At 57.9% G+C, this 24,571-nt stretch overlaps 1 protein-coding gene across 1 annotated transcript; it reads left to right on the top strand.

Moving 5' to 3' along the window:
- The first annotated feature begins 1,926 nt into the window (after positions 1–1,926).
- RNH1 (ribonuclease/angiogenin inhibitor 1) lies at positions 1,927–17,963 on the top strand. Its single transcript, XM_054390512.1, has 10 exons — positions 1,927–1,941; positions 5,400–5,505; positions 8,811–8,981; positions 9,786–9,956; positions 11,510–11,680; positions 12,341–12,511; positions 13,672–13,842; positions 14,577–14,747; positions 16,725–16,895; positions 17,251–17,963. The coding sequence occupies exons 2-10, from the start codon at positions 5,420–5,422 to the stop codon at positions 17,336–17,338; spliced, it is 1,371 nt and encodes a 456-aa protein (XP_054246487.1). The 5' UTR covers positions 1,927–1,941; positions 5,400–5,419; the 3' UTR covers positions 17,339–17,963.
- The last annotated feature ends 6,608 nt before the right edge of the window (positions 17,964–24,571 follow it).

Genomic DNA, 24,571 nt, shown 5'->3' with positions numbered 1-24,571 from the left:
TGGCTCTGCTGCCAATGCTGCTTTGGACACAGCCCAGGCTGCCCTTGGCCTTCAGTGCTGCCAGCTCACACTGCCTGCTCCTGTCCAGCTTCTCACCACCAGCACCCTCAAGTCCTTTCCCTCAGGGCTGCTTTCTATCCCCTCCTCCCCCAGCCTGTACTGACAGTGAGGGTTGTTCCAGCCCAGCTGCAGGACCCTGCCCTTGCTCTGGTTGAACCTCATGAGGTTCACCTGGGACACCTCTCCAGCCTGTCCAGATAGATCTCTCTGCTCTATCGACAGCACCACTCAGCTTGGTGCCATCTGCACACTGCTGATGCTGCCTGGATTCTGCTGTCCATAGCATTGGTAAAAATATTAAACAGTACAGGTCCCAGTACAGCCTCAGAGGGACACCACTGTCACTGCTCTCCATCTGGAAGAGGTGCACCCTTGGGCATTCACCTCTCTGCTGGGCACTGAGGAAGGAGAGGGTTAGCTCTCTGAGCTCTTCTGGTGCTTAGCTCCCATCTTCTGCAGAAGGAGAACAGAAAAGGCAACTGGAAGGGAAACTCTAGTGCTGCCCCTGGGATGCAGCAAGTCCTGCACTGCTGGTGTCAGCAGCTGTGGAAGAGAAAACTAGAGAGAGCTTCCTTTGCAGTATCTTGAGACATTTATTCAACTTCACACCCTCGAGGATGGGGGGAGAGGGTGGGTGGGTTACTTCAGCCTGCACTTTGTGTGGGACACAGCTTGAGCCATGGCAGGATGACCCTCGGGAAGGGGAAGAGCCAGTGGGAGCTGGGCAGGAGAAGGTGCAAGCCCCGGGCTCCACTGGCTGCCAAGAGCCAGTTTTAAGGAGACAGGATCAGGGCTGGTCCGAAGGAACACTTCCAGGCTTGTGTGGAAGCCAGGGGGCTGCCCATGACCGAGCCCTTGCCAGGGGGTTTAACCCCTGATGAGGTGGCAGGGATGCAGCAACGTGCTCAGCATCATCCCCTGTCCAGCCAAGACAGGGTTTGCATGAGGAACAGAGAAACTCTTTGCAGGCTCCATTTTCTCTATCCACACTTTCACCACTGGGGGGGCCTCGTTTTTGGATGGACCCTTCAACTGCAACTATTCCCTTGTTCCGGGCTAAAACCTGGCGAGCGGCTACGGGAGCAGGGGCAAGGAGTTAAACCCAGCACCATCAGGGTTTTCATCGTCACTAAGCTAGGCTCTGAGAGTCCCGGTAGGGGAAAACAACCCCAGCAGCTCTCCCTCTAGCAGGCACCATGTGTACAGCAGCAGAGGTTGCGTGGTAACAGCAGCAGGAAGGCTCAGCCCTGCCCTGGCTCCCCGCAGAGCGCCGAGCAGCGCGGGGTAGGTACCAGCGACCCGGCCGCGCTCCGAGCTCCGCTGCTGCCCCTTCGCCCAGCGGGGCCGAGCCTGCCTGGGGCTGCTCGGTAGGCAGGGCGGGGTGGGTTCGGGCGGGCGGGCGGGCGTGCGAGCCGGGGGGGACCGGGATGGGGCGTTTGGAGGAAGAAGAACTCGGGGGGGAAGAGACGTGAAGGTTTGGGAGCGGGAGGATGGGAGGCGACTCGGTGTGGTGCCTGGAAAGCGCTCGGCAGCTCCAAAGCTTTCTTCGCTCTGCCCTGTGAAAGTCTGAAGGAGCTTTTAGCGGGCCCAAAAGTACTGGGAGACAATGGGGAGACTGGGAGTAGCCGGCAGCCGGAGGGGGAAGCCAGCCGAGCGGTGACGAATCCCTTCCAGCGCCGGCCGCCGCCGCCGCGGGACGGACGCCTACCGGGCGCCGGCTGGGTGCCACAGCACGGGGGGAGGGCTGGGGTCGTGGCAGCAGCGAAAGTGCGAGGAGCCCATCCTCCATCGCTCGGAGGGCTTGGTTTGAAAGGGCCCGGAGAGGCCTTTGTGCCGGCTCGGAGCGGCTCGGCTGCGCCTCAACGTGTTGCGCCCGGGGAGGTGAGTCATGGGCAGCGCTGCCGAGAGCGGCGGGGTGGGCACAGAGGGGCAGAGAACCGAGACGAGGCTGGGCTGGAAGGGACGTTTAAGGCTCACCGAGTCCGACTTCGCCGTATTCAGCAGGGACAACTTAGAGCAGGTTCCTCGGAGCCCCAAACAACCCTGACCAGAGGTTGGGCATCTCCCACCTCACTGGGTAGCACCCCAGGGTCCTGTACGGAGCCGCCTGGCAAGCTGGAAGTCAGGCAGATTCCTGAGGGATGGAGTTTTGTTGGTGTTGTTCCCAGTTTTAACATCCCTAGGGAAGTTCGAGGTGGGTTCTGTCTTCCCTGGTCAAGCACTCGCTGCTGTTGACTCTTCCCCGGGTGAGTCGCATGTGTCCCCAGCAAGCTCCGTGGCCCTCCTTGGGGCAGATGTTGTCCTCCCAGCCCGGTGGGACACATCCCCATCTAACTTGGATCCTCCTACCCCTTGTGCATCCCCTTGCTACTGCCATTTCCCCTTTCCAGTCCTGTCTCCCACGTATCCCACTGCTCCTGCTCTGACGGATGATTGAGGTGGGTAGGAAAAGGGGGCAGCAGGAAGGGGGTGTGGGGGGGGGGGGAAGGAAAGGGAGGAAAAAGAGAAGGAAAAGAGAGAAGTGGGGAGAAGATGAAAAAGGGGAGAAATAGAGAAAGAAGAGGGAAAGGAAGGCAATAGGAAGGGAGGGAAAGGGAAAAAGAGGAAGAAGAGGGCAAAAGAGGAAAGGGGAAAAGAAGGGGGAAGGAGGAAAGAAAAAGAGGGAAGTGGTCAGAGTACAGGAAAAAGGGAAGGAAGAGAGAAAAGGGAAGAAGGGAAGAGAAAGGGAAGAAAGGGGAAAAAACTCAGGGAAAAGGACAGGAGGAAAAAGAGGGAAGTGGCAAAGCACAGGAAAAAGAACTGGAAGGTGAGAAGGGGAAAAGAAGAAAATAAGGAAGTGAGGAAAACCCTGGGAAAAAGGGAAGAGGATATGGAGGAAACAGATGACTGGGAAAGGGGAAAGGAGGAAAAAGAGAAGGAAAAGAGATGAAAGGGAAAACCAAGGGAGGACAAAAAATGCAAAGAGGGAAATAGGAAGGTAGGGAAAAGGGAAGCAGAAAGAAGTCTGAAACAGAAGGAAAAGTAAGAAAGAGACGGGAAAGGACAGGACAGTGACAGGAAAAAGGGGAGAGAGGGAAGAGATGGGGGAAAAAAGGAAGAAAAGCGACGAGAAAGGAGAAAAGGAGGAAAAAAACAAGGCGGGGGGAGGGGGGGAAGGGAAAGCAGGGGAGCGGAAGAGGGAAGGGGCCAGATCCTGCCCTTCCCGCGGGGAGGAGACAGGGCGGGGAAGAACCGGGGCGGGCCTGGGGCGGCGGCGGCTGCGCGGTGGCGGCGGCGGGCGGAGCGTGGGACGAGCAGCGGCGCCGGGCAGAGGCAGCCCGGCGGGTTCCGGCGGTAACAGCGGTGCACTGGGTGGGCAGTGGGCACCGGGAGAGGAACGGCAGCCAGGGCGTTGGGAGGACCGAGCCGGGGCCAGTTACCCCGAAACGAGACTGTCCCTCAGCTTGCAGGAGGCTGCGGGGCTGGGGACGTGGAGGAAAAACCCTTTGGGGGATCAGAGGGAGGTGAAAGAGGGCAAAACGCATGGGCAGCATGGGCAGCGGTTTGCTGAGTGATGCAGCTGGTGCCTCTGCCCCCTTCTTACTTGCTCCTGCTGGTTTGGGTTAGCACTGGTTGGTCTCAACCTTGCTCCTGCTGGTTTGGGTTAGCACTGGTTGGTCTCACCCTTGTTCCTGCTGGTTTGGGTTAGCACTGGTTGGTCTCAACCTTGTTCCTGCTGGTTTGGGTTGGCACTGGTTGGTCTCACCCTTGTTGCTGCTGGTTTGGGTTGGCACTGGTTGGTCTCACCCTGAGGCTGAGCCCAGCCCTGTGCAGGGCCTGTTTGGGTCGGGCTGGGTGGGATGGCAGCAGGAGGTGGGTGCCCCGGGTGCCGGTGAGGAGCTGCAGGCAGTGAGGGCTGGTGGGGTTTGGGCTGCTCACATTCCTGATGGGATAGCTCAGGAGATTCTTTTAGTACAGACTGAAGTCTGAGTCATGGCAAAGCCAAGACACAGCCTGGGCTTTGTCACTGGCTGGAGGGCTGCCTTTAGCACCAGCCCTTGTGCCCAGAGCTCAGCCTCCCTCCTTGCCACGCTGCTGGCTATGTTCAGCTGGAGCTGCTCTGCCAGGGGCTGTGCTTGCAGCAGTCTGGAAATGCAGCTTGGCTGCAGAGCAAAATAATCCCTGCTCACCAACTCCTCTGGGCTTGGGCTTCCCAAGCAGAGTGACCTTCAAAGCTTGGATGGCAAACTCTGAGGGACACTTCTCCAACCCACCTAGGATCCACCTCTTGGGTAGAGATTCATTCCCAGCAGGATACCTGACCTGAATTCAGGCAGTCCTGGTGCTCATCTTCCTCACTCACCCTCATCCTCTTAAAACACACACATTGTAAGTGTGGCTGCAGTCAGTCAATCAGGGGATGGCTCAGGTTAGGAGGGACCTCAGAGACCATCTACTCCACTGCCCCTGCCATGGGCAGGGACACCTCCCACCAGCCCAGCTTGCTCAAGGCCTCATCCAGCCTGGCCTTGAACACCTCCAGGCAGGAGGCAGCCACAGCCACCCTGGGCAACCTGTGCCAGAGTCTCACCACTCTCCCACTGAAGAACTTCTTCCTCAGGTCCAGTCTAACCCTGCTCTGCCTCAGCTTCAAACCATTCCCCCTTGGCCTGGCTCCAGACACCCTCAGCAAAAGTCTCTCTGCAGCCTTCCTGCAGGATCCCTTCAGGTCCTGGCAGGCAGCTCTCAGGTCCCCCTGGAGCCTTCTCTTGTGCAGGCTGCACACCCCCAGCTCCCTCAGCCTGTGCTCACAGCAGAGCTGCTCCAGCCCTTGGATCAGCTTTGTGGCCTCCTCAGGTCCCACAGTCCCTCAGGTGTGCCCCAGGCAGCAGCTGTGGCTCAGTGGTGTGGCAGTGAGAGCGGCAGCAGTGCCTCTGGACAGCTCACTCTGGTTGAACTGCCTTGGAGAGAGAACCACACAGGGACTGGAAGGGACCTCTGGAGCTCATTGAGTCCAAGCCCCCTGCCAGAGCAGGGACAGCATCACCTAGAGCAGGTCAGACAGGACCACATCCAGGTGTGTTTGGAATGTCTCCAGAGCACCTCCCTCTTGCAGGAGCAGCCTTCAGACACCAAGCTCTTGCCATGTCCATCAGAGGTAGCCTTGCCAGGTCCCAGACACTCCCTCACTGCTGGCTTCTGCTGGTGCTGGCAGCAGGCACTTGGTGGAAGAGCACTGCCTGTCCCCTTTGCATGGTGGAACCCAGAGCTGAGGGGAAGGGGAGGAGGAAATAAGAATTGTTGCTTCAGTGACAAAAAAAAATCTCACTCTGATTTCTCAAATTTCCTTTCATTTTCAGATCTTAGCTCAGCTGTCAGAATGGAGCTGGACATCCAGTGTGAGGAGATGAGCCCAAGCAGATGGGCTGAACTTCTGTCCACCATGAAATCCTGCAAAACCATCAGGTGCTAACCGCTTCTCTGTCCTCTCTACTCACTCACAGCTCTTTGTGATTCTCTTCTGTGTTTCCCAGCTGCAGAACCTTTGACTTGTGATGTGGAAGTTGCACAGGAACAGGAATCATGGAATCACAGAATCACAGAACTGTCAGGGCTGGAAGGGACCCCAAAGATCATCCAGTCCCAACCTCCCTGCCATGGGCAGGGACACCTCACACCACAGCAGGTTGCTCACAGCCACATCCAGCCTGGCTGCAAAACCCTCCAGGGATGAGGCTTCCACCACCTCCCTGGGCAACCTGTGCCAGTCTCTCACCACCCTCCTGGGGAACAACTTCCTGACATCCAATCTCAATCTCCCCACTTCTAGTTTTGCTCCATTCCCCCCAGTCCTGTCACTCCCTGACACCCTCAAAAGTCCCTCGCCAGCTTTCTTGGAGCCCCCTTCAGATCCTGGAAGGCCACCAGAAGGTCTCCTGGGAGCCTTCTACTTGTTTTGATCCAGAAAGTTAATTTAAAACCCCAGACTCTTGCAAAGTGTTTTCAGCTATAGCTGAGCTTACTAAGGAGGCGGCCTTGGGGGTGTCAGGTGGTGACAAACTGCCCAGGAGCCAGCAATGGTCCCTGGCAGCCCAGCAGGCAGCTGTGTGCTGAGCTGCATCCAGAGCAGGGAGAGCAGCAGCACAGGGAGGGGATTCTGCCCCTCTGCTCTGCTCTGCTCACACCCCACCTGCAGCACTGCCTCCACTGCTGGGGCCTCCAGCACAAGAGGGACCTGGAGCTGCTGCAGAGGGTCCAGAGGAGGCCACCAAGATGAGCAGAGGCTGCAGAACCTCCCCTATGGGGCCAGGCTGGGAGAGTTGGGGCTGTTCAGCCTGGAGAAGAGAAGGCTCCAGGGAGACCTCAGAGCAGCTTCCAGTACCTGAAGGGGCTCCAGGAGAGATGGGGAGGGACTTTGGCCAAGGGCTGGGAGTGCCAGGATGAGGGACAATGGCTTGGAGATGGGAGAGGGGAGATTGAGAGTGGAGATGAGGAAGAAATGAAAGTGAGGGTGGGGAGAGACTGGCACAGGTTGCCCAGGGAGGCTGTGGCTGCCTCCTGCCTGGAGGTGTTCAGGACCAGGCTGGATGAGGCCCTGAGCAAGCTGTGCTGGTGGGAGGTGTCCCTGCCCGTGGCAGGGGTGGGAGCAGCTGATCTTTAAGGTCCCTTCCAACCTGAGCCATTCTATGGCTGTGTGGTTATTCTATACCACAACTACACACAAGCCGCCTGCCGTCAGCTGCTAATTCTCCACTGGGATTTGGAGTGTCCCTGCCACGTGTGCTGAGCCAGGCAGTGTGTGGGAACCATCTCCTCCAGCTGTGGGACAGGCTTCAGAAGAGCTGCTCCTGCACTCTTCCCACTCTCTGCTTGAGAAATCACATCCCGGGGCCAGCAGCATCTCTCTTGGGCAGGAGAGGATGTGCCACATGAAGCCAGCAGTGGGCTGCACACTATCATGTGGGCTGAAGGTGACTTCCTTCCTTTTTGTAGGAAAGCTTCACATGCCTGACTTGACCTCTCAAGGGCTGCCTTGGATGGCAGCAGGCAGTAGGATGAACATCTCCTGGGATGAAACAGGGCTGAGAGTGGCCGTGGCAGGGATTGGCAGAGAACCACAGAGTCATTTCTGTTGGCAAAGCCCTTCCAGAGCACCCAGCCCAAGCATTCTCTAACTCTGTGTGATGGTTTGAAACTGTCTTTTTAATTTTTCCTTCCGACACACTCTGCCCAGGCTGGAGCTAAACCCTGGCCCTCAGCACCACATCTCTGCCTCTTTTCAACATCTGCAGGGATGGGGACACAGCCACCTCCCTGGGCAGCCTGTGCCAGGCTTGGAGAACCCTTTCAGTCAAGAAGTTTCTTCTCCTGTCCAACCTAAACCTCCCCTGGGGCAACTTGAGGCCATTTCCTCTCATCCTGTTACTCCTTACAAGGGAGAAGAGCCCAGCCGCCACCTGGCTCCAGCCTCCTTTTGAGTGGTTGTAGAGAGCAGCTGCTGGTGATTGTTGAGCACCATCCCAAGCCTGCTTGCCAGAGGCAGGGAAGAAGCCTCCTGGAACCTCAGCTTTCATAGTGTTGCCTAAGGACAAGTGTCCAGGCAAATTTTGCAGTCCTAGCTGTGTCTGTAGGCTTTTACATGACTCCTTCCTTTTGCTCCAGGTCTTCTCTGCTTCTCTGCACACCTCATGCCTCTTCTGGGCTCCTGATCCTTCCCTTGACTCTCCTTCCAGTTCTGCTCCCCAACATGTGTGGTGGGAGAAGTCACTGCCATGCTGCAGACTGGCAGAGGGCTGGAGCAGGCCAGCATGAGTCACCCAAACAAGCCCAGCCTGCTGGCTGGAAACCCAGGCTGGCTGCTCTGGGTGCAGAACCAGTCCAGCAGCCTCTCAGCTGCCCTCTGCTTACCTGTGGCTTCAGACATCACAGACTGACAGAATGGGTTGGGTTGGAAGGGACCCCAAAGCTCATCCAGCCCCAACCCCCTGCCATGGGCAGGGACACCTCCCACCAGCCCAGCTTGCTCAGGGCCTCACCCAGCCTGGCCTGGACACCTCCAGGCAGGAGGCAGCCACAGCCTCCCTGGGCAACCTGTGCCAGTCTCTCCCCACCCTCACTGGCAAGAATCAGGGAGTCTGGAGCTGTCAGTGTTTAACTGAAGCTGCATCCTGCAGCTGAAGCCCAGCCATGGAGGGGTGACTTGAGTCATGTGCAGCACAGAGGGGGGGTGTGGCTGGGGAAGCTGGAAGCCCCTCCTGTACCCCAGCCCTGCAGAGGCAGCATGGTCATGGTTTGGGTCATACAGCAGCCAACAAGCCATGGACCTGCTCATGGAGGTATCGCCAGGGGCTGCAGAGGAGTAAACCATCAACCTTGCTGTGGTGGGAATCATAGAATCAGAGTTGTTTGAGGTGGAAAAGGCCTCTGAGATCATCCAGCACAAGCTTCTACCCAACCCCACCATGGCCCAGGAGCCATGGCCACAGCTTTCTGGAACACCTCCAGGCATGGGGACTCCACCACCTCCCTGGGCAGCCTCTGCCAATCCCTGACCACTCCTGCTCTCCAACCTACCCCTCCCCTGGCACAATTTCAGGCCAGTTCCTCTCATTCTATCCCCTGAGAGTGAGGGGAAGAGCCCAGCCCCCACTGACTGTAGCCTCCTTTCAGGGAGCTGCAGAGAGCAATGAGGTCTCCCTCAGCCTCCTCCAGCCAGCCAGGAAGAACAGAGCAGCCCTGGGGACTGAAGTGCTTCTCTCCTCCTCTTGCAGGCTGGATGACTGCAACCTCTCCAGCAGTAACTGCAAGGACCTCTCCTCCATCATCCATGTGAACCCCTCCCTGACAGAGCTGAAGCTGAACAACAACGAGCTGGGAGATGCAGGCATTGAGTACCTCTGCAAAGGGTTGCTGATGCCAAGCTGCAGCCTCCAGAAGTTATGGTAAAGCTCTACTGCTTGTCCTCCTCTGACATGCTCCTGCTCTGCTGTGTGGTGGTCTAAGCTCCATGCTGATCCTTCAGCAATCTGTGCTCAGCAAAAGCTAAAGGGTGGGGGGCAAGAGTCTGGGGTCAGACTCCTGTCAGTGGTGCCCAGGGACTGGACAGAGGGTGAGGGGCACAGACTGGAACCCAGGAAGTTCTACCCAAACATGCTTGAGAAGCTCTATTGATCTGCACATTGGGCAGTTGGCTCCTTTGTGGTGGGAGATGTGACCCTGATGAAGCCTTTGGATTGATTTCAGCTGCAGCTTAGTTTCTTTCTACATCCTAGAATTGCAGATGAGGAAGGGCTGCAAAGCTGCTGAGGGGCCTGGGGCAGCTGTGTGAGGAGCAAAGGCTGAGAGCCCTGGGGCTGAGAGCCTGCAGAAGAGCAGCCCCAGAGGGGAGCTGAGCAATGCTCAGCAAGAGCTAAAGGAGCTGTGGGGGGCAAGAGGCTGGGGCCAGACTCTGCTCAGTGGTGCCCAGGGACAGGACAAGGGGCACAAACTGGCAGCCAGGAGGTTCCATGTGAGCAGGAGGAGAAAGTTGTTTGGTGTGAGGGTGCTGGAGGCCTGGAGCAGGCTGCCCAGAGAGGTTGTGGAGTCTCCTTGTGTGGAGAGCTTCCAACCCCCCCTGGGCATTGTGCTGCTGGGCAAGCTGCTGTGGGTGCCCTCAGCTTAGACCTCAGCAGAAGCAGCTCTCTGAAGAGTCTCTCCCCTCACTGCAGTGGGGCATGTGCCTCACCCTGGTTGTCTCTCTCCCTCAGGCTGCAGAACTGCAACCTGACCAGTGCCAGCTGTGAGACCCTGCGCTCGGTGCTCAGCGCCCAGCCCGCCCTGACTGAGCTCCACGTGGGGGACAACAAGCTGGGGACTGCTGGGGTGAAGGTGCTGTGCCAGGGCATCATGAACCCCAACTGCAAGCTGCAGAAGCTGCAGTAAGTACTCACTGGGCTCTTTGGGTCTCAGCCAGGCCATGCTTATAGAATGGGTTGGAAGAGGCCTCCAAGCTCATCCAGTCCAACATCAACCCAACCCCATCATGGCCACCAAACCATGGCCCCAGGAGCCATGGTCACAGGTTCCTAGAACACCTCCAGGCATGGGGACTCCACCACCTCCCTGGGCAGCCTCTGCCAAGCCCTCACCACTCCTGCAGTAAAGAAATTTTTCCTCCTCTCCAACCTAACCCTCCCCTGGCACAATTTCAGGCCAGTTCCTCTCCTTCCATCACCTGAGACTAGGGAGCAGAGCCCAACCCCCACCTGACTGCAGCCTCCTCTCAGGAGCTGTAGAGAGCAATGAGGTCTCCCTCAGCCTCCTCTGCTCCAGGCTGAACACCCCCAGCTCCCTCAGCTGCTCCTCCCCAGCCCTGTTCTCCAGACCCTTCCCCAGCTTGGTTGCCCTGCTCTGGACCTGCTCCTCAATGTCCTTCTTGGAGTGAGGAGCCCAAAACTGGACCCAGCACTGCTGCCCTTGGGAGATGATTCCAGTGTCCAGCTGTGCTCATGGGAAACATTTCCTTCTGCAGCCTAATGGGAATGTCCCCAGCAGTAACTTGTCCCCACCAGCCCTTGTCTGCCCCATGGACTCCTTGTCACAAGGGAGTCTCCATCCTCCTGTAGCCACCCTTTGAGTCCTGCTGCATGGTGCTAAGGTCTGCCCTGAGCCTCTTCTTCTCCAGGCTGAACACCCCCAGCTCCCTCAGCTGCTCCTCCACAGATCCTTCCCCAGCTTGGTTGCCCTTCTCTGGACCTGCTCCAGCTCCTCAGTGTCCTTCTGGGAGTGAGGAGCCCAAAACTGAACCCAGCACTCAAGCTGTGGCCTCCCCAGTGCTCAGTCTTCAAAGCTCCTCCAGTCCAATTACTACTACAGGGATCTGCTGAAGAGAGTCCAAGGGAGGCTCCAAGGATGCTGAAGGGACTGGAGACTGCCTGGGGAGGAGAGGCTGAGAGCCCTGGGACTGTTTAGTCTGGAGAGAAGACTGAAAGGGGATCTGATCAATGTCTATCAATAGCTGAGGGCTGGGGGTCAGGAGGGAGGGGACAGGGACAGCCTTTGCTCACTTGTGCCCTGGGATAGGCCAAGGGGCAATGGATGGAAACTCCAGCACAGGAGGTTCCACCTCAACATGAGGAGGAACTTCTGCACTGTGAGGGTCCCAGAGCCCTGGAGCAGGCTGCCCAGAGAGGTTGTGGAGTCTCCTTCTCTGGAGCCTTCCCAGCCCTGTCTGATGTGTTCCTGTGACCTGTGCTGGGTTCTCTGGTCCTGCTCTGGCAGGGGTTGGACTGGAAGATCTCCAGAGGTCCCTTCCAACCCCTAACGTCTGTGATCTGTGATCCCTGCAGCTAGAGCAGGTTGCTCAGAGCCCAGACCAGCCTGTCCCTGACAGCTCAGGGTTTGTGCCCTAGCAGACAGCTGCTGCCTGGCTTCTGGGGGGGGCTGTGGTGAGGATGTTTGGGTTGTCCCTGGACTTCTGTGCTTCCTGCAGGCTGGAATACTGCGAACTGACGGCGGACATCGTGGAGGCTCTGAACGCTGCTCTGCAGAGCAAGCCCACCCTGAAGGAGCTGAGCCTGAGCAACAACACCCTGGGGGATGCAGCTGTCAAGCAGCTGTGCCAGGGACTGGTGGAGGCAAGCTGCAACCTTGAGTTACTCCAGTAAGGAAGTGCTGCTCGTCCCTGACTGCACCCTGAGGCAGCAGCCAGTGCTGCCAAGAATGCCACAGTTGAGGCCAGAGCTTGGGTTTGGTGGCTCTGGAAACTGCAAGGCAATGTCTGGAGCTGTCCAGTTGGGGAGTTTGTTTTGTGGGGTTTTGTTTGGTTGTTTGTTTCTTTTACCTTAAAAAGTGTGGTTCTGAGCTGAGCCCTGCTGCCAGGGTAGAAGCTGGGCTGGCTGCTCACCACCACCTCAGAGCAGAGGAGCTCCAGCTCTTGGCCCTGAGTTAGCAGCCAGCTGAATGTGTTTATTCAGATCCCTCTTTTGCTTCAGAGCTCTGGATTGGGCCTCTTAGGTGGGCAAAAGCCTCCTGAAGGGCTTAGGGGGGAGTCAGAGAGTAGAAGCAGGGAGCAAAACTGCAGGCAGAGCTCTTTGAGCCTTGCAGGGTCTAGCAGTGCCCAGATGGGCTGCTCTGGTGTGCAGGGAGGAGCCAGATCCTTCCCAGGGGACTGGGGGTGCTGGGTGTGCAGTGAAGAGCCAGATCCTTCCCAGTGGGAACTGGGGGTGCTGGGTGAGCAGTGAGGAGCCAGACCTTTCCCAGTGGGAGCTGGGGGCTCTGGGGATGCCTCACAGAGCAGCTCCAGCTGTGCTTTTCCCTGCAGCCTGGAGAACTGTGGCATCACCAGTGAGAGCTGCAGGGAGATCAGTGCTGTCCTCTGCAGCAAGGCAGCCCTGGTGGACCTCTCCGTGGGGGACAACAAGATTGGAGACTCTGGGCTGGCCCTGCTGTGCCAGGGCCTGATGCATCCCAGCTGCAGAATACAGAAGCTGTGGTAAGGGGGGACTGGGGCTGCTTGCAGGCTTGGGACTGTCTCCCTTCTGCTGCTGGTTTGTTCCTAAGGGGAGGGTTCCTCAGTTGGAGCAGGAATGTCTCTGCTGCAGTCATAGAATCATGGAATTGTCAGGGCTGGAAGGGACCTCAAGGCTCAGCCAGTTCCAACCCCCTGCCATGGGCAGGGACACCTCACACCACAGCAGGTTGCTCACAGCCACATCCAGCCTGGCTGCAAAACCCTCCAGGGATGAGGCTTCCACCACCTCCCTGGGCAACCTGTGCCAGTCTCTCACCACCCTCATGGGGAACAACTTCTTCCTAACATCCAATCTCAATCTCCCCACTTCTAGTTTTGCTCCATTCCCCCCAGTCCTATCCCTCCCTGACACCCTCAAAAGTCCCTCCCCAGCTTTCTTGTAGCCCCCTTCAGATCCTGGAAGGCCACCAGAAGGTCTCCTGGGAGCCTTCTCCTCTCCAGCCTGCACAACCCCAACTCTCTCAGGCTGTCTCCAGAGCAGAGCAGCTCCAGCCCTCTGCTCCTCCTCGTGGCCCTTCTCTGGACACCTTCCAGCACCTCCAGATCCTTCCTGGAACAGAGGCTCCAGAACTGGACCCAGAGCTCCAGGAGTGGTCTCAGCAGAGTGGAGCAGAGGGGGAGAATCCCCTCCCTGGCCCTGCTGGCCACACTTCTCTTGCTGCAGCCCAGGCTCTGCTTGGCTCTCTGGGCTGCAAGTGCTCACTGCTGGCTCCTGGGGAGCTTCTCCTCCCCCAGCACCCCCAAGGCCTTTCCTTCAGGGCTGCTCTCCAGCCAGTCCCTGCCCAGCCTGGATTGGTGCTCTCAGAGCTGGGTGGAGCACACCAGGAATGAGTCAGAGCACAGTGAAATGGGCTTGGATCAACCTCTGCTGGGAGGCTGAACGGAAACTGCTGCTGGCAGGGTCCTGCCTGCCTGTGGAGCTCTCTGCCTGCTGGGACTGTGTGTTCCTGCTGGGTTTTTGTGCTGCAGGCTGGGACAGGTGGGGCAGCGAGGAGACAGCTGGGTGCGGGATGCATGGCTGAGGTTTGTGAGGGACAGGAGGAGGTGTGAGCAGAAATTCAGAATGCTGCAGCAGGGCTCTGGTTTCTGATCTGTGTCCTCTCCTTTGTTCTCCCCTCCAGGCTGTGGGACTGTGACCTCACAAGTGCCAGCTGTAAAGATCTCTCCAGACTCATCAGCACCAAAGAGAGCCTGGCAGAGATCAGCCTGATAGACAACAACCTGAGGGACTCGGGCATGGAAATGCTGTGCCAGGCACTCAAGGATCCCAGATCCAAACTCCAGGAGCTGTGGTGAGCTGCTGGCAGGTCTCAGCCTGCTGCCTTCTGTGCAGACCTCAGTGAAAACAGATGGAGGTGAAATGAGGTTCACCAAGATGATCAGAGGCTGCAGAACCTCCCCTGTGGGGCCAGGCTGGGAGAGTTGGGGCTGTTCAGGCTGGAGAAGAGAAGGCTCCAGGGAGACCTCAGAGCAGCTTCCAGTACCTGAAAGGGCTCCAGGAGAGCTGGGGAGGGACTTTGGCCAAGGGCTGGGAGTGCCAGGATGAGGGAGAATGGCTTGGAGCTGGGAGAGGGGAGATTGAGAGTGGAGAGGAGGAAGAAATTGTTGAGAGTGAGGGTGGGGAGAGACTGGCACAGGTTGCTCAGGGAGGCTGTGGCTGCCTCCTGCCTGGAGGTGTTCAGGACCAGGCTGGGTGAGGCCCTGAGCAAGCTGTGCTGGTGGGAGGTGTCCCTGCCCATGGCAGGGGGTTGGGGCTGGATGAGCTTTGAGCTCCCTTCCAACCCAACCCATTCTGTGGTTCAGTGGTTCGTGGGCAGGTGCCTTTCCCTGGAGGCGGACATCCCAAATGCAGAGTGGGAGAGGTGCTGCATGGGCAGGGTGGGGCAGACAGGGGTGAAGGAGGTGGGACTGTAGGAAGGTTTGGTTCCTCCCTCCCTGCTCTTGGGGGTGCTCCTGTGAAGCAGTGAGCGCTGCCTGCTGCTCTGGGGGTCCCCCATCAAGCCCTTGTGTCTCCTTTGCCTTGCAGGATCAGGGAGTGTGGGCTCACCACTGCCTGCTGCAAGGCCCTCAGCTCTGCTCTCAGTGTCAACAAGCACCTGAAGGTCCTGCACATGGGCGAGAACAAGCTGGGAGACGCCGGCGTGGAGCTGTTGTGCCAGGGGCTGCTGCACCCCAACTGCAGCCTCCAGTCCCTCTGGTGAGCTCTGCACCCCCAGGGCTCCTCTCCTCTTGCTCTGGAGCCCTTCCCAGAGCAGTGTGCAGGGGCAGGGGGTGGCAGTGAGTGGTGGCCTGGGGATTTTCTGCTCAGTGAGACCTGGCCCTTGGGCACAGGGTTTGGTGGCCATGGTGGTGGTTGGCTGATGGTTGCCCCTATGACAAGAGGGCTATGGACATGCTGGAAGGTGTCCAGAGAAGGGCCATGAGGATGAGCAGAGGGCTGGAGCTGCTCTGCTACGAGGACAGACTGAGAGAACTGTTCAGTCTGGAGAAGAGAAGGCTCCAAGGTGACCTTCTTGTGGCCTTCCAGTATCTGAAGGGGGCCTGCAAGAAAGCTGGGGAGGGACTTTTGAGGATCTCAGGGAGTGACAGGACTAGGGGGATGGAAGAAAGCTGGAAGTGGGGAGATTCAGACTGGATGTGAGGAAGAAGTTCTTCCCCATGAGAGTGGTGAGAGCCTGGAATGGGTTGTCCAGGGAGGTGGTTGAGGCCCCAGCCCTGGAGGTGTTTAAGGCCAGGCTGGATGAGGCTCTGGCCAGCCTGATCCAGTGTGAGGTGTCCCTGGCCATGGCAGGGGGGTTGGAACTGGCTGAGCCTTGTGGTCCCTTCCAACCCTGACTGATTGTATGATGCTATGACTCAGTGGTCTTCTCCAGCTGAAACAGTTCTGTGGCTCTGTGAATTCACCCCCTGGCAAGTCAGACTCAGGAGCTTCCATAGGTTGTCAGTCCTGGTCCCTTGCAGGTACAGGCTGCCACCAGTGCCATGGCGCCCTCACAGCTGCTCTCCCAGTGCACAGCTGGAAGCTCACAGGGCAGTGGACCTTCAGGCCCTAAAGGACAGGCTGGGGGGGTCTTGCTTTTTGTTCTGTGAGCTGCTCACAGCTTCCTGTGCCCTCCTGTGAAGTCTCTCAGGTGGGACACAAGAGTGCAGGTCTGCTGTGCTGGTTCTCATGCCTGCCATCCCCAGTGCCCAGCCTGCCTGGCTTCCCCTGCCACCTCCTGCTCTCCACAGCCTCTGTGGGTGCCAGCAGGAGCACTGGTGGAGCCTCACCAGCAGGAGGCCAGCTGGACCATCCCCTCCAGCCCTGTGCTTCTGGGCTCCTGCTCCTCCGTGGGCAGGCAGCAAGCTCTGCAGTGCTGTGGCTGCAGTGCTGCCTGGGGCACCATGCTTGTGCCCTCCACACCCTGTGACACCAGCTGGAGCTGGGCTCCTCTGCCTGAGAGCCACAGGCAGGTCAGCTGGGGGAGACCTCAGGAAGTGCTGAAGTCTCTGCCCAGAAAGCTGTTTGCTGAGAGCTGCTGGGCTCTCAGCTGAGAGGCCTCAGTCTCCCTTTCCAGAGAAATGGTTGCAAGGCTCAGATAATAAGCTTGAGAGATGATTTCTGGGCAGTTAGACCGAAGAGGCATTCCAGGATCTGAAGGGGGCTACAAGAAAGCTGGGGAAGGACTTTTTAGGATTTCAGGGAGTGATAGAACTGGGGGGAATGGAATAAAGCTGGAAGTGGGGAGATTCAGACTGGACATGAGGAAGAAGTTCTTCCCCATGTGTGTGGTGAGAGCCTGGAATGGGTTGTCCAGGGAGGTGGTTGAGGTCCCATCCCTGGAGGTGTTTAAGGCCAGGCTGGATGAGGCTCTGGCCAGCCTGCTGTAGTGTGAGGTGTCCCTGCCCATGGCAGGGGGGTTGGAACTGGCTGAGCCTTGTGGTCCCTTCCAACCCTGACTGATTCTATGATTCTATGGGAACGTTCATAATACCCACACTGCGAACATTTCAGAGTTTCTCCTTCCCCTTCTCCCCCTTCTCCCCGGCCAGCCCCTGATGAGGTCTGGGAGGTGCCAGTATCAAGGGTGTCTAGTCCTTGCTGGGGCTGGGGATGTGTGCTCCTGCTGGCCCAGTGTGTGCTGGTCTCTGGAGCCATCAGCTGCTGTGCTGACCTCTCCATCCACCCCCTCAGGCTGGGGAACTGTGACCTGACTGCAGCCTGCTGTGCAAGCCTGGCCACTGTCATGGCCACCAAGCAGTGCCTGACTGAGCTGGACCTGAGCTACAACTCCCTGGAAGATGAAGGTGTCAGGAAGCTCTGTGAAGCCTTGAGGAGCCCCAGCTGCAGCGTGCAGCAGTTGATGTGAGAGATGTTTGTGAGCCTCTTTGCCTTCCCCCTGGCAGGTGGTGAGCTCCAGCCAGCTGGGGGCTGCGGGGAGGGCTGCCTGGGAATGGCAGCTGAGGGCAACTGGTGCCCCAGGGAGGGCTCAAATGCCATCTGTGTGGCACAAAGCACTCCTTGTTCCTCTGGCCTCAGTGTTCTGATCTGCTTTGGTCCATAGGAGAAGGTGGTGCTGGGGAGGGACATTGCAAGGCACCCAGAGAAGGCCCTTCCTGGGGGATCTTCTCCCAGCTGGGAAGATGCTGTCTGTGCACTCTTCTCTTGGTGGGAGGATGCTCACTAACCCAGTGTGGTTTTTCTCTCTGTCTGAGTGTAGTTTGTATGACATTTACTGGAGTTCTGAGGTGGATGATGAGCTGAGAGCCCTGGAGGAGTCCAAGCCCGACGTGAAGATCATTTCTTGAGTGGTGACTGCCTGCAGAGCACCATCAAAGCAATGTCCTCATCTGAAGCTGAACTCCTTTGTCCCCATGTAAAGCTAATTAACTTAATAGAGAATTTGCTAGTACCAAAAAGGGTTGTGGATTCCCTGAGGGGGTGCCTGGGGGGGAGCTGCTCAACCTTCTGAGCCTCTTGGGATGTGCTGACCCCAAGGCTCCTGGGAGCGTTGGACATGTTCACTGCAGTGTTACTGTCCTGGAAATAAACAGTTCCTGGGCATCTTCTGGCAGTGAGTCTCTACCCTTCAGCTCCTCTTTAATCCTGTTGATTAGGCTGGCTTGAAAGAGAGCTGCTCTCCAGAGGCAGGAGGAGAGCTGCCCACAGGGGTGCTTTTGCCAGGCCTGTGGAGCAGCCTCTCCCAACAAAACCAAACTCTTCTGAGCTAAAGGGAAGCTCTCCCCTGCCCTTCCCTAGAAGAGTTCTTGGCAGTGGTGGCCAAGGCAGCAGAGAAAGGGCTGAGCAGGTGGGCAGCTGCCTCCCTTCCAGTGGGTGTCCCTTGGAAAGGGCTCTTCCTCCAAGCAGGAGCTGCATTCCCTGCATGGGAAGCAGCCCAGGGGGGTTAGGGAGTTTGCTCTGGCCACAGTGGTTCTGCAGGAACTTCATTAAAGTCTTTGCAAGCAATGAAAGGCTTTGGTTTTGTGCTTGGGAAATGAGAAAGGAGAAGTACCCATAGGAGACTCCTGAGCTACAATCCTGCTGAGCCCTTGGCTGACATAGAATCAGGTCACCAGGAAACCTGGAAAAGACTTCCAAGGTCCAACCTCATATAATGGGTTGGGAGGGACTTCTAGAGGTCATGTAGCCCAAGCCCCTTGCAGTCAGCAGAGACATCCTCAACTGGAGCACCTGACTCAGAACCCCATCAAGCCTGAACTCAAATGTCTCCAGGGATGGGGCCTCCAGCACCTCGCTGGGCAGCCTGCTCCTGTGTTCCACCAGCCTCACAGTAAAGAACTTCCTAATGTCCAACCTAAACCTCCCCTGCTCTAGTTTCAAACCATTGTCCCTTGTCCTGGCACTCCCAGCCCTTGTCAGAAGTCCCTCCCCAGCTCTCCTGAAGCCCCTTCAGGTAGTGGAAGGCTGCTCTGAGGTCTCCCTGGAGCCTTCTCCAGGCTGCACAGCCCCAACTCTCCCAGCCTGGCCCTGCAGGGGAGGTGCTCCAGGCTCTGCTCATTCCAGCTCAGTCAGGTTTGCTTTGGTGAGCTCCTGACTGCAGCATGTCAGGTGCAGCTCTTAGTTAAGGCATTAGGTGTCCAGCAAGCCCAGAAGATGTTCCCCTGGCTGCAGAGGGCACTGTCAGGGGTTCCTGGCCAGAGTTTTGCTAATCCTCATTCCAAGGAAAATGCAGTGGCTGCCCACCTGGGACACCAAAGAATGAAGGGAGCTCTAAAACTGCAGGAGGCACAGCTGGCACCACCTTGCAGGAGCAGTGCCAGACCAATCCCACTCCACAGCAGCTCTCTTCCCAGGGCAGGCCCTGGGGCTTTGCTCACTTGCAAACCCAGTGAGGGCACCCAGCTTCCAGCTCACACAGAATGCCCCAGAGCAGTCATTAGCCCTTGGCCAAACCATGAGGTCTGCACCACTCTTAAGCACCTCCAGGGGCAGGGACTCCACCCCCTCCCTGGGCAGTATGTTCCTATCCCTGACCACTCTAGCAGTAAAGGAACTTTTCCTCAGCACCAACCTAACCCTCCCCTGGCACAATTCCAGGCCAGTTCCTCTCCTATCCCCTGAGACTAGAGAGCAGAGGCTGTCCCCTCCTCGCTCCAACCTCCCTTCAGGGAGCTGCAGAGAGCAATGAGGTCTCCCTCAGCCTCCTCTTCTGCAGCCTGAACACCCCCAGCTCCCCCAGCCCCTCCTCTAGCCCAGGGGCTCCAGGCCCTTCTCCAGCCTCACTGCCCTGCTCTGGACAGGCTCCAGCCCCTCAATGTCCTTGCTGCAGGGAGGGCCCAGAGCTGAGCACCACACTCCAGCTGTGGCCTCCCCAGTGCTGAGCACAGGGGGATGGTCACCTCCTGGCCCTGCTGCCCACCCTGCTTCTGATCCCAGCCAGGAGGCCTTTGGCTTTCTTGGCCCCCTGGGCACTGCTGGCTCAGGGGCAGTGACTGCCATCCAACCCCCCCAGGTCCCTCTCCAAGCTGCAGCTTTCCAACCACACATCCCCAGGTCTGGAGGTGTTCCAGGCCAGGCTGGATGAGGCCTTGAGCACCCTGGGCTGGTGGGAGGTGTCCCTGCCCATGGCAGGGGGCTGGAACTGGATGAGCCTTGAGCTCCCTTCCAACCCAACCCATTCTGTGATTCTATGGTCTGCAAGGAACTTAACTTTTCACTCATCACAGCAATTTCATCTTGAGCAGGAAGGTCCCAGGGGTCCAGGTGACATTGCCAGGAGCAGCTGAGTAAAGGTTCCTGTCCTCACAAGCAGTTTATAGTCCAACTAACCCTGCCTCTTGCAGAGCACCAAGCCACAGCTGCCCTGGCATCCCTGGCTGCTCTCTTGCTGCTCAGGCTGGTTGGGCAGGAGCTGCAGCACAGCCCCAGCCCCAAGCAATACAGATGCCAAGGGCAATTCCAGTGCTGCAGTTGCCTCTGAAGGGGGAACCAAGCCAGCTGTGTTTCAGGGCTGACCACAGCTTTGGGAGCTGCCTGCCAGCTGAGTCACTCCCAGCCCTCTCCTCAAGCAGCCTGGGAGGGAGCTGCTGCCTCCCTCAGTTCCCCTTTTGCACAGAAAAGATGTTTGCTTTTCCCCCTCATTTTCATTTCCAGCACCTCTCTCCCTTTCTGTGCACTTGGCTCCTCTGCCACCCCTTTCTCCCTGGCACCTCTTTTTCATGCCAGGGGGAAAAACAAACACAAAAAACCCCACAACACCCCAAAAACAAGGGGAGGAGTCCCTTGTGCCATAAGGCAAGAGAAGTTCTGACCTACTTTACTCCTTCCCCTGCTCACAGCTGCCAAGGCACCATGGACACTGGCATCCCTCCTCCTGGGCAAAGCATCCCAGCTCCCTCCTTCCTCACTTCTCTCATTTGTCTGGCATTCACAGCGCACATCCTGGCCAGTCCAAAGCATTCCAGGTGGCAGAGACCCACAAAAGGACAACTTTATGGGTATGGCATATGAGGAGAGGCTGAGAGCTGGGTTTGATCAGCCTGGAGAAGAGAAGGCTGAGGGCAGACCTTAGCACCATGCAGCAGGACTCAAAGGGTGGCTACAGGAGGATGGAGACTCCCTTGTGACAAGGAGTCCATGGGGCAGACAAGGGCTGGTGGGGACAAGTTACTGCTGGGGACATTCCCTTTGGGCTGCAGAAGGAAATGTTTCCCATGAGCACAGCTGGACACTGGAATCATCTCCCAAGGGCAGCCTGGGCTGCATCCAAAGCAGTGTGGCCAGAGAGAGAGGATCCTGCCCCTCTGCTCTGCTCTGCTCTGGGGAGAGCTCACCTGCAGTGCTGGGGCCAGCTGTGGGACAGCCTGCTCCAGGGGCTCTGTCACCCTCACTGTAAGGAAGTTTCTCCTCATGTTGAGGTGAAATCTTCTATGTTCAAGTTTGAACTTCTTGTTTCTTGTCTTATCACTGTCCACCACTGATAGAGCCTGGCCCCCTCCACTTGACCCCCACCCCTCAGCTGTTGATAGACATTGATCAGATCCCTCTCAGTCTTCTCTTCTCCAGACTAAACAGCCCCAGGGCTCTCAGTCTCTCTTCACAGGGGAGATGCTCAAGTCCCCTAAGCATCCTCCTGGCTCTCCCTTGGACTCTCCCCAGCAGGTCTCTGTCTCTCTTGAGCTGGGGAGCTCCAAACTGGACAGAGGATTGCAGCTGTGGTCTCAGCAGGACAGAGCAGAGGGGGAGCAGAACCTCCCCAGCCCTGCTGGCCACACTTTTCTTGCTGCACCCCAGGATCCCATTGGCTCCCTTGCCCACAAGGGCACATTGCTGTGCCATGCAGAACTTGCTGTAGGAGGTAGGACAGACCTCACTGCCATGGCCTCCTGGGGCCATGGTTTGATGGCCATGGTGGGGTTGCTGGTTGGACTGGATGACCTCAGAAGGCTTTTCCAACCCAAACAATTCTGTGGTTCAGTAATTCTCACATCCCAAGGCCCACAGCCTGGCCTCAGGAAACTGCACACACCCAGAGCACCCCCCAAAGCCAGCAGGTCCCACCACAGCTGGCATCTGCCTTGGCTTTGCCTTGTGTCCTGCTTCACTTGGAGGCTTAGTTCAGTCCCTCATTGTGCTTTGCAGATCATAGAATCATAGAATCAGTCAGGGTTGGAAGGGACCACAAGGCTCAGCCAGTTCCAACCCCCTGCCATGGGCAGGGACACCTCACACTACAGCAGGCTGGCCAGAGCCTCATCCAGCCTGGCCTTAAACACCTCCAGGGATGGGACCTCAACCACCTCCCTGGACAACCCATTCCAGGCTCTCACCACTCTCATGGGGAAGAACTTCTTCCTCATGTCCAGTCTGAATCTCCCCACTTCCAGCTTTATTCCATTCCCCCCAGTCCTATCACTACCTGATATCAAATCACCTCTGCTCCTGGGTACAGAGAAAATCCCCAGGCCACACTGTAATTGCCCTGGAAACATCTCCTGCCTGCCAGCACTTCAGGTGCAGCTCTGCTAAGAGCTCCTTGGAGCTGGGTTAGGATTCAGAGTCACAGATTGGGTTGGGTCTGAAGGGAGCTCAAAGCTCATCCAGCCCCAACCCCCTGCCATGGGCAGGGACACCTCCCACCAGCCCAGCTTGCTCAGGGCCTCATCCAGCCTGGCCTGGAGCACCTCCAGGCAGGAGGCAGCCACAGCCTCCCTGGGCAACCTGTGCCAGTCTCTCCCCACCCTCACTCTCAACAATTTCCTCCTCCTCTCCACTCTCAAGCTCCCCTCTCCCAGCTCCAAGCCCTTGTCCCTTGTCCTGGCACTCCAAGCCTTCCAGGTGTCTTGCAGGGGAGGTGGAGTTCCACCCCTGCAGATATCCCTCCCAGCCTTTGCTGGGACTTCTCTTCTCTGTGGGAATAAAGAAGAGCTAAGTGCCATCCAGCTTGGAGATGACGACCCTGGGAGGCGATGCTGGGAGTCTTGGAGTGGGATTTTGATTTGGTGGTTTGTGAAACCCTATAGAGAGCCCAGAGTTAAAAAAACTCTTGAGGATCTTATCTCTGGGAAGCAGCACACTTTTAGGGTACCCCAACAGTTAGTGCAGTTGGTGAAGACTTTGCTGGCACAGGGCCTTCCACAGGCATTTGCTTTACCTCATGCACAGCCCTGTCCTGGGGCTCTGCAGCCCTCAGCACAGGAAGATGGACGTCGTGGAGAGGGTCCAGAGGAGGCCACAAAGATGAGCAGAGGGTTGGAGCAGCTCTGCTATGGGACAGGCTGAGGGAGCTGGGGGTGTTCAGCCTGGAGAGGAGAAGGCTCCAGGGAGACCTCAGAGCTGCCTGCCAGGACCTGAAGGGGCTACAAGAAGGCTGCAGAGGGACTACTCCCAAAGGCCTGCAGGGACAGCACCAGGGACAATGGCTTCAAACTAGAGCAGAGCAGATTGAGATTGGATGTGAGGAACAAGTTCTGCACCAGGAGGCTGCTGGAACACTGCAACAGGTTGCCCAGGGAGGTGGTTGAGGCCCCATGCCTGGAGCTATTCAGGGTAAGGCTAGAGAGGGCTCTGGGCAACCTGATCTGGTGGAGGATGTCCCTGCTGAGTGCAGGGGCTTGGACTGGATGAGCTTTGGAGCTCCCTTCCAGCCCAGAGCACTCTGTGGTGCCAGGGAACGTCACAGATCATCATGCAGCACATCCAGGACAAGCAGGGGATCAGATCTAGGCACCATGGGGCTATGAAGGGCAGGGCCTCATCTACTGACAAAGTGTCCCTCTCAGTGGGAGAGGGAAGGGCTGTGGGTGTTGGGTACCAGGACTGTAGCAAGCCTTAAGCACAGCTCCCACAGCATCCTCATGCGCAAACTGCGGCCCATGGTCTGCACACTCTTTGCTGGGTCAGCCACTGCCTGGATGGCCAGGACCAAAGAGTGGTGCTGAGCAGAGCTCACTCCAGCTGCTGGCTGCTCACCAGTGGTGCCCCTCAGGGCTCAGTGCTGGGGAAGGTTCTGTTGAACATCTTCACTGATGGCCTGGAGAAGGGGAGTGAGGCAGCCGCAGCCTGTCTGCAGAGGACACCAAGCTGGGTGGCAGAGCTGATCTGCTGGAGGGCAGGAAGGCTCTGCAGAGGGCCCTGGCCAGGCTGCATCCATGGCTGAGGCCAATGGGCTGAGGTTCAACAAGGCCAGGGGTTGGGTCCTGCCCTTGGGTCACAACAGCCTCAGGAAGGCTCCAGGCTTGGGGCAGAGTGGCTGGAAAGTGCCCAGCAGAGAAGGACCTGGGGGTGCTGGTGTGAACTCCCCAGTGCCCAGCCCAGGGGCACCATCCCTGCCCTGCTCCTGCTGCCCACATCACTGCTGATCCAGGCCAGGCTGCTGCTGCCCTTCCTGCCCACTGGGCACTGCTGGCTCATCTGCAGCTGCTGCCAACCAGCCTCTCAGGGGTGCTGGGAACAGCCTGAGGAAGTTCTGGAGAGCAAACCCAGATTCTGACCACCCCCAGACAGGGATCCTTGGCTGCCTCAGCTCCTCAGGCTGTGAGCAAACACAGCCCTTGGGTTCCACAGGGGGTGTCAGGGACCTTTGGTCCTGTTTCCAGGCACAGAGCTGATGCAGCCCTTTGCTGGGGGGAGGGAAAATGCTAGCCTAGCAATTCCTGGGGATAACCTTGCAGAAGCTCTCCTCCCACTTGATCAAACATTTGACATCTTGCTTCTCTTATCTCTCTCTTCAATTTCTACTGCTAGAGAAGCAACTGCAAACCATTCCCATCCCCTGGCCCTCCCTCAGGACTGAGGAGACCCTGGGTTCACCCCCACCTCCAACCTGGACTGAGGAGACCCTGGGTTCACCCCCACCTCCAGCCTGGACCTCTCTTAAGGGTTTCCAGCCAAATGAATTCCTGAAGCTGCAGATGCACTTCCCACAGCTGGCCAGGGCTCAGTGTGAGAGGAGAAGCCCAGAGCAGCAGGGCAGGGACAGAGCTCAGCACCGGCAGCCAGGAGCCAGCACCAAAATACCAGCAGCAGCTGGGGCACAGCCTGCTCCCCTGACTGAGAGATGAGCCTGTCCTGCACCAGCA

Source organism: Indicator indicator, chromosome 21 (genome assembly GCF_027791375.1).
Source record: "Indicator indicator isolate 239-I01 chromosome 21, UM_Iind_1.1, whole genome shotgun sequence".
In the NCBI taxonomy this organism is placed as follows: Eukaryota; Metazoa; Chordata; class Aves; order Piciformes; family Indicatoridae; genus Indicator; species Indicator indicator.
This window is presented reverse-complemented; position numbering and strand designations above follow the sequence as displayed.

What these genes read in the sequence shown, in the direction of transcription:
- RNH1 (XM_054390512.1), top strand. Translation starts at nt 5,420, where the DNA reads ATGGAGCTGGACATCCAGTGTGAGGAGATGAGCCCAAGCAGATGGGCT. An exon ending in AAATCCTGCAAAACCATCAG is followed by an intron (nt 5,506 to 8,810) that starts GTGCTAACCGCT and finishes CTCCTCTTGCAG; the next exon opens with GCTGGATGACTGCAACCTCT. An exon ending in TCCAAACTCCAGGAGCTGTG is followed by an intron (nt 13,843 to 14,576) that starts GTGAGCTGCTGG and finishes TTTGCCTTGCAG; the next exon opens with GATCAGGGAGTGTGGGCTCA.